The sequence below is a fragment of the Protopterus annectens genome, chromosome 4.part1 (assembly GCF_019279795.1).
Source record: "Protopterus annectens isolate FY-2018-M chromosome 4.part1, PAN1.0, whole genome shotgun sequence".
In the NCBI taxonomy this organism is placed as follows: domain Eukaryota; kingdom Metazoa; phylum Chordata; order Ceratodontiformes; family Protopteridae; genus Protopterus; species Protopterus annectens.
In genome coordinates, this window is record NC_056734.1 from 543,416,718 (window position 1) to 543,432,479 (window position 15,762).

The following is a 15,762-nucleotide window of genomic DNA, read 5'->3' on the forward strand; positions in this document are numbered from 1 at the left end:
GCGTCTGCATTTGAAGCTAAACAATTCTTTAAAAGTGTCCTTCACGTAATGCCTCCCAGGAAGCTTGTTCCTCTTCCTTGTGATCTTAATTTTGTTTTGGAGAAATTGACTGTGGCTCCTTTTGAACCTGTGGCTTCAGCTTCCTTGCAGCATTGCTCTTGGAAGACTGCCCTTTTGTTAGCCGTTACCTCTGCTAGACAGGTGTCTGAGCTTCAAGCCCTTATGGCTTGTCCTCCTTTTTTGGTGTTTCATAAGGACAGGGTGTCCTTGCGTACTAATCCCTTCTTTTATGCCCAAGGTGGTGAGTGAGTTGTCCCATAAGTCTCTTCACGTGCTCACTTTTTTCCCCTTCTCCACAATCTGCCAGTGAAAAGGTGCTGCATACGTTGGATGTGCATAGACAATTCAGATTTTATTTAGGTTAAGACTAAGACTATTAGGAAATCTGATCAGCTGTTTGTTTCCTTTCAGCTGAGGTCCTTGGGATTAGCCATATGCAAGCAGATAATTTCTTCTTGGATCTCAAAAATTATTTCTTTTTGTTTATCTTTTTATGGTAAGAGCCTTCCGTATTCTGTAAAAGCTCATTCTACTACAGCTGTGGCTTCTTTTGTTGATTTTTTTTCAAGGGTTTGGATGCTAACTCTGTTCTTGAGGCAGCTACCTGGACTTCTGCATACTTGTACCAAGCACTATAAGTTGGATGGAATTTCCAGAGCTAGAGCTGGTTTTGCTAGGGCCATCCTTTGTGGCTTCCTAAAGAGATGATCTGGTCCTTCCTCTTCCCAAGTTTCTTCATGAGCTTTGGCACTCTCCTTAATGTTATGAATACTGCAACAGTGAAATGGAAAGATATAGTACAGTTGTGTGAAATCTTACCATAACGGTAGATGTCCTTCTCTTCACTGTTGCAGTATGCGCACTCCCTTCCTCCTCCCCCTGTATCCATTTCTATTCTGGATGTACTGGTTACCTCTTGGTTTTTCTTTGACTGGTGTTCCTACTAGGGCTTTCAGTTCTGAGGATGGTACATCCAGACAGCACCTTTATGCCCTGTGCTATGCGAGGAGCATGTGAGACACATACGGCGTACCTTAAAGCAACCCAAGGCTTTGGTATACTGGCCGTATGTCTGGTAGCCCTAGGCAGGGAATCCCTAGTGTTATGAATACTGCAACAGTGATGAGAACAACTACTGTTATGGTAAGATTTTACACAACTATATGTTTTCTGTGTCTCAAATGACTACCCACTGTTTGAATTGTGCTTATGATTTGCAGATGCCACTGAAACTGTTATGAAGAGGTTTGTTTTTGTTTGCATTTTCAAAACCATCCAGAGTATGTCTGGGAAAAAAAACATGAATTTTCCCCTTGAATATAGTAGTAGTTTTTTTGAAACCTTGGCTGCAGAGGTCATTGGAAAGTGTGATGATAGCAGAAGGCTGATTTTAAGGAGTGTTTCAAATTCTCAGCCCTTTTTATCCAAGTTTGCCAGGGGATCCAGTGCTGCCTCGACAACTTTCGTTAAAAAGTAATAATTAACAGTCCCAACTTGGTGCCAGAAAGCAACTGTTTGAAAAAACAATGGCAGGGGAGGTTCCAGGGGAAAAAAAAGCAGCCCCCCCCCAGACCAAAGGACAGTCATTGAATGACTATATGAAGGATCCCCCCCCCCCCACACACACACACACACACACATTCATGGCAGTCTCTTAATACTTCCAGAAAGTTTGGACTTCCATTTCTCTCATGGACAACATATTATTTCAGACAGATGGTTCTGAGGATCCATCAAAGTTGCAGTTGGGGGGGGAGGGTCCCCCTCCTCTTTACGGGAAGAGTTTTCCAAGATGTTTGTGGTGCCAGAGAAGGAATATTCTTGGAATCCAATTCTGGAGAATCAGTTTGTGATCGTTCCCAAGTTTAAAATGATGTCTCTTCACAGCATATTACCCCTCATTTCCCATTTGAGTTTTTTAATGACTTTAGATTTAAAAGATGCATATCATCACATTCCTGTATATCCATATTTCAGACGGTTTTTAATTTTATCCAGACACAGAAAACTTTGTCAGTTTTCTGTGTTAACCTTTGATCTTTGTACTGCTCCAAGTTTGTTCACACAGTGCAGTGCCTGGCTGGTTGTGATAACCTACTGCAGACTGCAAAGTATTCGCTTAAGGCATCTCCTGCACAGGCTAGGATTCAAAGAGAACTTACAGAAGTCTTGTCAACTTCCCACATGGTTGTTTTCCTGGGGTGTCTCCTGGACACCTTAGTTTAAAGACTTTTTCTTCCCCAGAAAAAATAGATCTGTGTTTATAACTATTTCAGAGTTTTTCTGATTTTTTTTCCCATCTCGGCAAGGGTATTCCTCAGGATTCTTGGTGTCACGACATCTATTAATGTCCTCCTGTTCATCTGTTACAGTATTCTTTACATGAGGGATATTCCTGCTGTAGGCCACCTGACTTTCGCCAGTATTCAAAAGTCATTGGATACTGTAAGGTGCATTGTATGTGGCTTGTAGGATGCTCTCCTGTGTAGCCCATAAAAGTGACATACGTGTATACTGACCTCAGGGCTTCTGTACCACCAGTCCGAATGCCATCTTCAAATGTTGATCTGCTCACCTGAGTCGTTTGCGGTGTTCCAGCATTTTTTCTTAAGGTAAGTGCCCGATTGGAGAAGTCTTGTTTCTGTTGCTACTGTTGAGTGGTAGAGTTCATGTCATCCAGAAAAGGCAAATGCCAGTTGTGTCTTTCGGCTTTTCCCGGTTAGGGGTCGCCACAGCGGAACTCCGGTCCGCTAATGATTGGCAGTAGATTTTTACATGCCGAGTTGCCAGATCTGATGCACAACCTTCAACGAAGGTACGCCCATTCACGCATGTCTCCACACAGAAGATGCTCTAGCTGAGAATTGAACAGGACAACGTCTTACTGTGAGGCGACAACGCTACCGCAGCACCACCACCGCAGCTTTTTAGAAAAGGCAAATGCCAGTGTGGAAGACAAATTCCAAATAAGGATAGCCACCTCCTGTGTTTTTTCTGCTTAGGGCCTACCAGTGACCACAAATTTTGTTCCATGTGGCAGGCCTTTGTGCCAGAGACTTTAAGGAGTAAACTTTCCTCCTTATCTGTTTACTTGTAGAACCAGCGCTTAAAGGTGCTACCTAAAAGCATGATGGAGGGATCCTCACGGCCAGAGGTTGTCTGTTACTAGGCAAAAGCCCAAAAAGCCAAGGCCTGAACCTTCTGCTTGTGCCTCTTGCCATGGACGTCTCTTCTGTGGTGGAGGAGAGCCCGGAGATGTGTACGGTTCCTGGCCATGATTCACAGGCTGAGCCCAGTACTGAGGCCATCTTGATTCTGACTGAAGGCATGTTCTCAGAGGCTGAGCCTGCATCTGTCTCAGACGTACAGGGGTAACAGAGGTTCATGATTACCGAAGGCCCTAGTGGAATACCTCAGATCCTTGTGCGGGAGAAAATTCACACACATTATTGAATGTAGACCTACGTCCTGGCCTCCTACATTATGTAGGGCTGACCTGCATCTTAAAAAGAAACAGAAGCTAAGTATTTTCCCCCTCCTAAAGACACTCGTAGCGATTGGGTAGAATGCACCTAAGGCCCTTATGGCCGTTAGACCTTCTTCAGGTGTTTTAGCCTCCCCAGCACTGCTTCTTCACTTAAAAGGGTTAGGGAAGAAGTTTCATCAGAGGAAGAAGCATCCTTGGAAGATAAATCCCTGGTCTCTTTCTCACAGATCCCCTCCATTTTAGTTTACACTTCCCCAGAAGAAGATTGTAATGGTACTGACTTACCCATAGAGGAACTCTCTTTTGAAGAGACTATGATTAAAATGAGAGACTGGTGGGATAGCACTCTGGTATCTGAAATACAAAAACAATACTATGATCTTCTACAGGTGGAATCCCCTAGCCCTTCAGCTTTTCCTCTTGTGTTACCTGCATTTCTAGATGCCTTTGCTTGTGCCTCCCAGAGCTCAGATTCCCAGCCTCCTGCCCCTAAGAAGCCAGACCGATTTTACAGTGTACCTAAGGACTGTAAGTTCCTATTCAGATTTCCTTCAGCAGATCCATTGGTTATTTCAGTGGCTTCAGACAAACCATCCAGGTTACTGCCTTCAACTATTCGCCTTACTTCTGATAAGGACAGCAGGATCCTGGAAAGGCTTGACAAAAAAGTATACATTTCTGCCACCTTGGTATTTAGATCCATTAATTGCCAAGCACACAACTAAATTTTCCTTAGATCTTCTGTCTCAGCTCTCTGGTCATTTCTGATTTGCCTGATTCGGAAAATAAGACTGGCTGCATTCTTGATTGGAGCCACCTCCCAAGGAGCCCACCACTTAAACTTAAATTATTATTTCTAGTTTTATTTTCATTTCCAACTTCATCTTCATTAATAGTTAGATTACATATACCTTCTAAAAAAAGACTACACTAGAAATAATTTAAGTTTAAAGGCAGTTGTTAGATATGTGACTTCATTCAATACAAGGACGAGTCATATTAAACAGATTATTCAGAAAAATTGGACTATCCTTAGGGCTTCAGATGAAGTAAAAGGCGTAGTAGGTGATAAACCATCTTTTGCATACAGAAATATGAAGACTATAAAAAGTATGTTATGTTACAAGGATTTTAGTAGACCTGTGCCTTTGCCTATTTCAGCAAACTTTGGCACCTTTAAGTGTTTTAATTGTGAATGTTGTGCTGATATTATGAATAATGATAGTAGTATATTTGAACACCCTATTAGTGGTAAAATTTATAGGTTTAAAGTATCTGCAACCTGTGCTTCATCTTTTGTGGTATATTTGGCTACCTGTGTTTCGTGGTGTTCCTTCTATGTAGGGAAGACCACTCGTAAGTTAAAAGAGCGCATTACTGAACATAAATCAGAAATTAGGAGATGTTATAAGAATGCTTTGTATAAACATATATCTACCTATGGTAGTAAGCATAGATTTATGTTTAGAGTTATTGATGCCGTTCATCCTACACCTAGAGGCGGTGACAAGAATAATTACCTGGAGATTAAGGAATATGAATGGATCTTGAGATTCGCTTCCGATTCCCCCCCAGGTCTGAATAGTATGGTTAGCCTTAAACCTATATTGGTTAAGCTACAGCATACTAAACTATGAGATATACTTATCAAATCAATGTTTTTAATGTTGCTTAGAAGGTGCACTTACATGTTTTATGATATAGAATATTTTTCTTTATTATTGTATTTGTTATTTGATTATGCTTTATACTTTTGTGCTAATAGTTTTATATTTATAATTATATTGATGCTGTCACATGATTTCATTGGGCTGCTGGTCATGTGACTGTCGACCTGTATTTAAACTGTGATAATGTGATGTCTATGTATTAGTATTGATAAGGAGTTCTACCCGAAAGCTTTGCTTCATAAAGTGGATTTCTCAACCAAGTGTCTTTCTTTCTTCTGTGCTCTGCAGCCAGTGGTTTTCATCTATTATTCAGACCATCCCAGTGTTGGCTTGCCTTCCAGCTCCCAAGATCCTCTTTTTGACTCTGTTTCCAGTCTCCTCTTCCTCTTGCAGTCCCCCCCCCCATTTCCATAGTTACTTTTGCCAAACTGTACATGAGGAAATTTCAGTGGTACCTCAGGACTGTTTGACTTCAGCACTACCACCCTATGAAGCTTCTAGTTCCTCTGTTACCTTCTGTCAAACTCTGAAGTCTGCTGGTGGATTCGCTGGATTTCTCTAAATTCAGCTCTGCCTTTTCAGGTTTCTCTTCCTGTTCAAGAGCAGTATATGGATGCTTCCAATTGAGGGTGGGGAGGTTCCTCCAACAACCTTTGGTTCACTCAGCAGATGTCAGACCACATCAGTATCACAGTTATGAGGGCTGTAATCCTTGATTTTCATGTCTTCCACTCCCTTTGGGTTCAAGGTCCTCTAAAGGTTTTTTATAGTCAATACCACAGCCATGTAGCACATCAACAAACGGGATTGCAAATTCTTACCTTCTTTGCAGGCTGGTTCTTCAGGCTTGGGATTTTGCAATCTGCCATCACCTCATTCTTCAGTTGGTTTAAACCCCTTCATAGTACAGTGTAGTCATCTGCCATCACCTCGTTCTTAAGTTGGTTTAAATCCTTTTGTAGTACAGTGTAGTTGTGTAGTTGCAGACTGTTTGACCAGGTCCATGACACATCGTCACAAATGGATACTTCGCAGGGAAGTGTTTCTGGACATAGTACATCGGTAGGGTACTCTTCCAGTAGATTTGTCTGCCTCCCCTCTAAACAAACATAATTCCTTGGTACTGTTAGAGTTCCACACCCACTGGCTTTCGAAATTGAATGCCTTCTCTTTTTCTTGGAAGGGTATGTTTCTGTATGACTATCCCCATCCCCATCTCCCTCTACTCCCCAGGGTCTTGCCCAAAATCATGCAAGACTCACCCAAAATCTTGCTGGTGATTCCCTTTTGGAACAGACTGCACTGGTTCCACCTTTTCTTTCACCTGGCCAGGAGCACTCATCACAATTTACCTCACAGGATGGATCTTCTTTCGCAAGATGAGGGATCTCTCATTCACCCTCATTTGTCCACACTTAAACTGACACTCTGAGTGATAGGGTTTTGATTCCTTAAGGCACCAGTTTCCTGAGGATCTGCTTCGATTTTTGCAGGAGGCCATTCAAACATGACCTGGACCCTTTTTTGTGGATCTCTCTGGTCCTTTCTTATTTGTGTGAATTACTCAATGTTCTGATTTTGTCATTTTCATTCATTCCTGAACGGGTATAAGCCGTGGTTGTGCAGCGGTAGCATTGTTGCCTCACAGCAAGAGGTTCTCCTGTTCGATTCTCGGCAGGAGCGCCTTCTGTGTGGAGTCTGCATGTCCTCCCTGCGATCGAGTGGCGTTCGAAAGACATGCGTAGAATGGGCGTGCCTTCGTTGAAGGTTGGGCGTTGTGCTGGCACCTCGGCACCCGTAAAAAATCTACTGCCAGTCATTAGCAGACCGGAGTTCCGCTGTGGCGACCCCTAAAGCCAAAAGAAGATTTGTTCCTGTATGGATGGGTTTAGATCCAATACTTTGATTCGACTCGGCCACTTTTTTTTTACAGTCAGTCTAGGATCTGTCTGTCAAGCTCCTCACTTTACCTATAATTCCCCTGATCACAGCTTTACCTAAGATCTAGTTTGCTGTAGTGATCAGTTGGGATTTCATGCTCTCGAACTGGGAGTTATTGTGAGTAATATATTTTGGAGATTTTATTTTTAAATCTCTTTTTTCCTTTCTCTGTTTACCTTCTAGAGTTAATATAAAATTTCGTTAGAACTTTTTTGACTACTGGTGTAGACTTTTTTTTTTTTTTTTTTTTTTTACCATCAATGGTAGCCTTTCCCTTTTCTTACCTCTCTTGAGCCAGTTTTCTTATACTATTGTTGGTATTTTCTTTCTCCTTTCACTTAAAAATAAACTTTTATAGCTGTTTTTGTTTTGTGTTAGTTTGTTCTCGTAGTGCTTAGTGTCCTTTTCCAGCATGGCAGACAATCCTACTGGTTTCAGGAAATGAACTTCCTGTCTTCATAAAATGCCCAGTTCTGATGCCCACAGGGAGTGCGTGCATTGTTTAAGCATGGCTCACCTTCAGATTTCTTGTGAAATCCGTGCAGGTTTCAACACCGGGGCAGTAAGTGATAGGCCTAATAAAAAGATTCTGATGGATATGTTGCTTGCTGCTTCATCTGCAGTATCTTCTACTTCAGGGGCTCAGACCCCCTCTAGAAGCCAAAAAAGTTCAGAGTCCAAGGAGTCTAGGAAACATTCCCCTGTCTGATCTCCTTCTTCCTCTCCAAGTTTGGAGCTGACATTTAAAATCAGAAAGGTCTCTGATCTGACTTTGTCGGACTCTACTCCTCCCAAGGCTAAAAGGGTTTTGGATCCGGTGGCATCAGATCCAGTCACACACCTGAGCAGGTCTCCTCTGATCTGGTCTTCGTGCTTCTCTCCGGAGCCAGTTTCTCCAAGATTGAAATCCCCTGCAGAACATTCCTAAAAAGACTTCTTGTCATCCCTCAGCATCCTCCTCCATCAGGTCTTCCCAGAGTCTTTCAGAATATGATGTGGATAGGAAGATGAGAAAGTTTCTTAGAGCTTGGATTCAGATGGAAGGGTCCTTCAAGCTGTGTCCCCCATCAGATTCTCCAATCTGCAACCTTCACAGTCTTTAGTGTCTCCTTCTCCAATCTGACCTGTAGTTTTGAAGTGGTCTGCGAAGATTGAGACTCGAGGTATCTGATCCGAGAATGTTACCTTCCTCGACCCTTTTCCTGATCCATTCGGCTCCAAGTTGTTTGGAACAGAATGAGTCTCTGAGCTGAAGGGCCGGGTCCGGTGGGACGACTTTGACTCTGAGGATTTTGGAGCAGTCATTTCCCCTTGTTGCATCATTTGACAGCTCGGGTCTGATTTTTCTCTTCAGGGGCAGAACCCGGGGGAGTGGGGAAGTTAGCTGATATGAGAGCTTCAGCTCTGGGGAGGCTGATTTCCACTTCCCCCCGACCTTCTGCCTTCGAGATACGGGAAAGGTTTTTTTCCCGTTCAGGGGATCCTTCGACTATCACCTCTTTGGATCCTATTCCCATCCCTTCTCCAGATCTGACTGACTGCTAAGTCTCATCTTTCTCGGCAGGGACAGCTAACCCATAAGAGCTTTCATGTGGTTCCTGCACAGGGACTTCCCCTTTCTTCTGACTCCTCTCCAGAGTATCCCACTGAAGAGGTTCCTCAGAAGAAACAGTGCAAGAGGAGGCATTTAGATTCCCCCTAGAATCATTGGCAGAGGATACTTGATTTTAATGAAGGTGAAGGGTCCCCCAGATCTCCACCGGAAGACGTCTCATTTGAAGACATTTTAGGAATCCTGCACCAAAAAGATGGATTGTCCTCCCAGAGCCCTTCTCAGGAGGAATCTGTGTTTCTGGAAGCTTTAAGGTCTTGTCCAGCTACGTCTTGGGTTACCCCCCAGTGGATGAGCTTGTCGACCTTGTCTCCCGCCAGCCATGGAAGGAGCTGTTTTCCGTAGAGCCTGTCCCTAAGCACCTAGACAAAATCCTCAGTGCACCACTAGTAGTCCAAGGGTATTCCTCTAGATGCCATGAATGTTGCAGCAACCACAAAAAAGGAGCTAGCCGAACAGAGCTTAACTGTTCATCCCCCTAACAGTGAATCTAGGGCTTTGGACAGATGTGGAAAACGAGTATATGCAACAGTGATCTTTGCTTTACAGTTGCTGAATTACCTGCCAGATTTTACTAGGTTATAGAGGGACTTGATAAAAGGAACTTTCACTGTACCCCAGGGTTTCTGTCGGCGAAGGAAACAAAAGCTTATTCTTCCTGACCAGCCACCCTACAATCCATATCAACCATGTCCATGAGGCTAATGTCTCATGCGGCTGAAGGTGGCTCCTGGGCCACGGATACAGGCATATCCCTTAGGAGGCATTCCTGGATGCACTTGGATGACTTTGCGGAGCCCTTTAAAGGGCAAGTCATCAATGTTTCTTTTGATGGAACCTCCCTTTTTGGGCCCAGTGTCAGAGACACTTTCCCATAGTGAACTAGATGGAAAGACCCTGTCTGCTGTAGGAATCTGTTTTTCTACCCTGGAGAGATCTTTTGAAAGGAATCAGCGTGGTGGTAAAAAAATGTGATTTCAGAAATCTCAAGGGCCTTTTCAAGATAAATGCAGAGAATTTTTCCCCAGAGGCAGAGGGGGAAATAATTACAATAGTGGAAGATGCTGCCCACAAGGTAGGGGGGTCCACAAGATCAAGAGTCTTGAGATTTTCTCAGACAGATCCTTCCAGCATTCCTGAAAGGTTGCCCGACTGTTCTTCTCTGGAGACAGTTGGAGATGCTTATCTTTGCACCCAGAAGCCTGGGCAGCCATCACAAAAGACACATGGGTGCTAAGAATCGTATCCAGAGGGAATTGCATTCCCTTTTTAAAAAAAATTACTGAGGATAAGAAAAAAATCTCCCTGATATTCCACCCAGTCAACAGGAGCAAGCAGTCATAGAAGTTCAAAAGCTGCTAGACAAGAGAGTCGTCCAAGAGGTCTCACCAGACCAGAGAGACTCTGTTTTTATTCAAGGTTCTTTTCAGGTTCTTTTCAGTGCTAGAGAAAACAGGGGACCTGAGACCCATCCTGGATCTTGGTTATCTAAACAAATTCATAAAGAACTCCCAAGTTCTGGATGGTCACAGTTCAGTCCATTGTACTGTTGCTGCAGAAAGGCAGCTGGATGTGCTGTGTAGTTCTGAAGGATGTGTACTATCACACAAAAATGAACAGATGATCCAGATGATTCCTTTCCTTCCGGCTGGGAACCAGTTATTATTGGTTCAGCGTCCTGCCCTTTGGTTTCACTACAGCCCCCAGGGTGTTCACCAAATGTATGGCAGTTACAGCTCATCTAAGACTGCATGGATTCAGGATGTTTCCTTATTTAGACGACTGGCTTCTCACTGCATCAACCAAGTATCTATTGATAACAGCAGAGACTTATCTTCTTCACTTGACTCGCTCTCTATGTATCACTGTGAATCTTGCAAGGCCCAAACTTCAGCCAGTACAAGTCTTGGAGTTTACTGGGGTTCGCCTAGACATAGTGACTCTTCAAGCATTCTTACCACAGAGTAGAATTTTTACTTTAAGGTTACATGTCAGTCAAATTTTCTCTCATCCTTTTCCTCCAGCCTGACTGGTCTTAAGTGATTTGTGATCGATGGCTGCTTCAATCACATTGATACCAACAGCTCATCTTCACATGAAGATCCTTCAGTGGACTTTACAAGTACAGTGGTTTTTTCTATACCACCATTTACAATTTCCAGTAAAACTGTCCAGGATATGCAAGGATTCATTAGTAGGGTGGATCCAATCCATATAGGTTTGCCAGGACCACCATTTTATCCTTCTTCCACCCAGCACTGCATTGACCACAGATGCTTCCCAATTCCGGGGGTGGTGGTGGCATTACTTGGGACAGAGTGTTCAAGGCACGTGGACCCCAGTAGAGACCAAATTCCATATAAATATCCTGGAGATGAGAGCGGTTCTATTAGTGAGGCAGGCCTTCAAGAACTCTCTCCCTCTGGGGACAATTGCTATTCAGACGGACAATGTGTTAGTGGTTTGGTGCATCAACAAGTGGGGGGAACTAGATCTTACCTTTAATGCCGGGAAGCAGTGAGAGTTTGGCAGAGTGCAGTCTCACCCAACCATTTTCTTATAGCAAAGCACATTCCAGGGAAGTCAAACGTGCTAGCAAATAGGCTCAGCGGGACTATTCTGATGCCACATGATTGGTCTCTCAGTCAGTGGCAGATGTACTCTTCCACCAGTGGGGTTAGCCATGCTACAACCTATTCGCCTCTCCCTTCAACAAGTGCAGCAAGTTATTTGCCCTAATCCCGCCTCAGAAATAGTCACTGACAGATGCTCTATTCCACATTTGGCCCTCCAGTCTTCTTTATGCTTATCTTCCCCTTCCCTTAATCCCCAAGTTTTTTCAGAAAGCTTTCGGTTTGAAGAGCAAAATAATCCTCATTGCCCTCTTCAGGCCTTGATAAATTTGTTTCCTGTGGTCTCTTCTAATATGTCCTTCATGGACACTGGACCCCAGACCAGATCTCCTTTCACACCCATCAGGCCTGACTCATCCTGACATTCCAGGCCTGAAACTTGACCGCACAATTTCTCCAGTTCCAGTGATATCTGTTCATTCCAGGCTTTCCTCTCTTGTTTGAAGAATTTTGCTTGCATCCCAGAAACCCTCAACAAGAAAATATTGTAAAAGTAAATGGAAGAGATTTTTTTATGGGCTCAGCAAATAGATCTGGATTCTTTCTCTGCTCCGATTTCTGCTGTTTTAGAATTTCTAACATTTCTTTTCCAAAGTGGGGCCAGTTTCTCTGCTATTAAGTTCAACTGGCTGCCATTTTGAATTTTCTTGTTGGAGATCATGCCTTCCTTTTGGCATTACCTAGGCTGTGTAAGGCTTTTCTTAAGGATACCTTTTAACTTAGGCCACCTATTAAGGATCCTATACCACCTTGGTATCATACTTGGGTTTTACAGAGTTTAATACAATCACCCTTTGAACCCTCCGCAAAAGTGAACCTCAAGTTTCTTTCCTGGAAAACAGGTTTTCCTCGTAGCCATGATTTGGCAAGGTTAGTCTCTGAACTCCAAGCACTTTCTTCAAATCTGCCTTATTTGGTCTTCCGTAAGGACCAGGTTGCCTTGTGTACACATCCATCCTTCTTACCCAAAGTTACATCAGAAGCAAATAGCAAACAAAGTCATCAATTTGCCAGTTTTCTTCCCTAATTTTGAGTACAAAGGAGAATAAATGCTGATTATATTTTTCATATATATTCCCTAAAAGTTTTGACCCTAATAAAACAATCAAGAGCTCATTCAACTAGGTCAGTGGCTCATCATCTGCTGTTTAGTCCAGAGCTTCCATTGATATTTGTGCAGCTGCCCCTTGGTCTAAAGGTCATACCTTTGTAGCTCATTGTAAATTGGACATCATCTTCAGGAATAAGTTGCATTTGGTTCTGCGGTACTCTGAATTATCCTTCCATGAGGGCCACTCAAGGGTACTGTAGCTGGGGACTCTGTCCCATCTGTTAAGGAACCAATGAAAATTACATCAGATATTTAAGTTATGTACTTATCATAACTGTGCATCTGTGTTGTCCATTTTCATTCTTTCTCAATTTCCTTTTCACCTTCCCCCTTCCTTGACTTTGGAAATGACCTGATGGAGTTTATCAGGAACCATTGTTCCTGTTTCAGCCTCTCTTCTGTTCTATTACATCTGTTTTATATCAGTGTTTTGTACGGATTACCTTTCTTCTCTCCTAGCTTAGAGACAGCAAACAAGATCTCATGTAAAGCTGTGATCAGGGGCATTATGTGTAAAAGGATGAGCTCGAGAGACAGATCCTAGACTGTAAAAGAAGGTGGCTGGGTCAGTTCCGAACCCATCCATTGAGGAAGAATGAAAATGGACAACACAGATACATAGTTATGGTAAATACATATCTTAAATGTCAACCATTTCTGCCTGTCTGCCTCCGAGTCCACCTTTGGCTTCTAGTTTTGAAATCAAACAATTCCTTAAAGGCATCCTTCATATCAGGCTCCCAAGAAAACCTATTCCTCCTCTTTGGAATCTTAATTTAGTTGTTGAAAAATTGACTTCTGTTGCCCTACTGTTGGCAAGGTCGAGGGGTTTCCTATTCCATCTTGATCTCCTCCTAATTCCCTTCCTAAATGAATATGTAATTGTTTCCTGGAGGTTGCTCTGGTTCTCCAGGGAGACATAATTTGACGATTAGTCATCTGTATGTCCCATATTTAGATTATAACTTGCACATAGGACATATGGCCGACATGCAGTGCCTGGAAGGTGTAAAAGCTTTGATATACTGGCTGGTTAGGCTATCCTCAGCAGGATATCCCAAGGGTAAAGAATACTGCAACAGTGAAAAATAGGGCATCTACTGTTAAGAAGATCTTGCATAACAGTACTTTATCATTTTGAAAAATAGGAACCTAGACCATGAACCACCAGGAAAGTTTTCCCTTTGTAGATCTAGAACATTATAAAAATACTATTAGTGTGCACTGCTTTGACACTCCGTCTGTCTCTCGGTTATAAGAAATTGTTACCTTACTTATCTTTAAGTTTAATAGTGTGCAGTTACAAGTGTGTTCTGAGAATATTGGTAAACGTTCTTATAATAGGATCCCTGCCTAACGAAAGAGCATCTCCATCTAGGTAGTCTCCTATACATATTTTGGGTCTGAGTATATGTAGTTGACTTCTGTGCCAGTTTCAAGTTTTATTAGTCTTTTTGTATGTGTCCATTATGGCTCATTTGGTTTTCCCCAACAGCATTTGTTGGTATACTGATTCTATTTGGCATATTTGGGTACCAAAAAAATATAGAGAAGGATGTGTGATGCTCAGTCTCTCTCTGCCCATCCCTGTGTAAATCCTGTATCACTGGATTGTACTTGCTAAGGATATACAACTGCTGAAAAAGTTCAACTGGATAACTTTTTTTTTTTTTTTTTTTTTGCCTTCTGTACATTCTCCCATTTATAATGTGATTTTCTACTGCACTTATCCTGTAGTTTAACATCTATAGGTTTTTGTGTGATGTGCTTTATTTGGGGAGCACTTTTAGAAGAGTTTGAAGCCAAGACCATCAAGAATTGTACTGTACTGTAAGCAGCAACAGTGATCCTTATGACTTTGATAGGTATGAAACCCAAATTTTATACACCTTTTCATGTTTTTTTTTTCTTTTTTCCTCTGGTCTGCATGATGGCAGCTTGGATTTTGTGGGTCAGTTTTAGGAGGCTACTGACAATATCAAAAGTGACAAAATAAATTCCAACAATTTAACTCATAACTGCTTCTCTCTGGTCACAGCATTGCAAAACACAGAGCAGCTTAAATGAGGTTGATGATGATCACTTCTTATTGTTGAACATGGCTGATTTTGCAAGTTCTTCTGTTTTACTTTAGCAGCAAAACACATGCAGTTTTAACTTGCATTCCCATCCTACACTCTCTTCTTAGTTCATGTAAATAAGGTTTAATCATGTATTTCTAAAATTGGTTACAATTCAGTGAAAAATAATCAGCTGAGAAGGTTTGGCTGCTAGGCGGTTTGTTGTAACAAAAGATTCTTTCATTGTTCGGCCTTTTTTATGGGACTAAAAGAGGTATCTTTTTCATTCTGGCACCCTTCCCAAAAGGGCTTTGTTCCTGATTTTTTTTTTGCGGAGGTTTTCTCAACAGAAGCTGACTTTGTTTTTAAATAGTCATGCTCGCTTCTGTTCTAAACCTGTCTGTCTGTGGTTCCTACTGTATGATGAATGGGATAGTTTTGCCGTCTTCAGAAAGACCATCTGCACTTTTGTGGTAAAATATGCTACTGCTCTACCGTACCCCAAACAAATGTCAAAGTAACTTGTGCCTAGCAGTTATTTTTGTTTGCTGTGCTGCCTCTTTCCCATATGATTGAATCTGCCATGTAGTATAGGTGGTTTAATCTGCTGCAGCAGTAGACTGAGCAAAACATGGGTGGCTTTTTGTATTTGGTCTGTTACTTTATGCATCTTTTTTATTTATTTGTACAGGTATTAACAGCCAAAGAGCGAAAAACACAAATAGATGACAAAAATAAGTTGACGGAACATTTTATTATTGCACTGCCAATGTTGTTGTCTAAGGTAAGAAATTCTGTATTTGTTTTTCTCATTGAATACTGCATAAACTGATATTAATTTGTCTTCTCTTTACATTGTTTTAGCATTCTAATCTTTAAGATTTGACTAAACCCTGTCCCTTGAACACAGCTATTTGCATAGGCTACAGCATAAAGATTTGTGAGATGCATGTTTTGTAATACTGCTGCTGCTGCATTTAGCTTGATAGTTTGTTTACTTGTCTTGATGAAGCAATTTAACTGCAGTATGTGTTTGCAATTCTCTTTGACATTAGTCTGTGTAACAGTAGATCGGAATATTGGAGTTATCTTCCTACCTTCCTTGATTCTCCTAACCAGAATTTGCAATGGCTGTGGCCTTTTACCCTTCACTGTGTAAAACAAGAAAGGTTGTTGGAAGATTTTGAT

General features: G+C 42.1%; 1 protein-coding gene across 1 annotated transcript in view; it reads left to right on the forward strand.

Moving 5' to 3' along the window:
- STAG1 (stromal antigen 1) overlaps positions 1–15,762 on the forward strand; it is a 2,620,144-nt gene that overhangs the window by 1,362,660 nt on the left and 1,241,722 nt on the right. Inside the window, exon 14 of the mRNA XM_044070350.1 lies at positions 15,266–15,358. Coding sequence (XP_043926285.1) covers positions 15,266–15,358 — 93 coding nt within the window. The remainder of the gene's footprint in view (positions 1–15,265; positions 15,359–15,762) is intronic.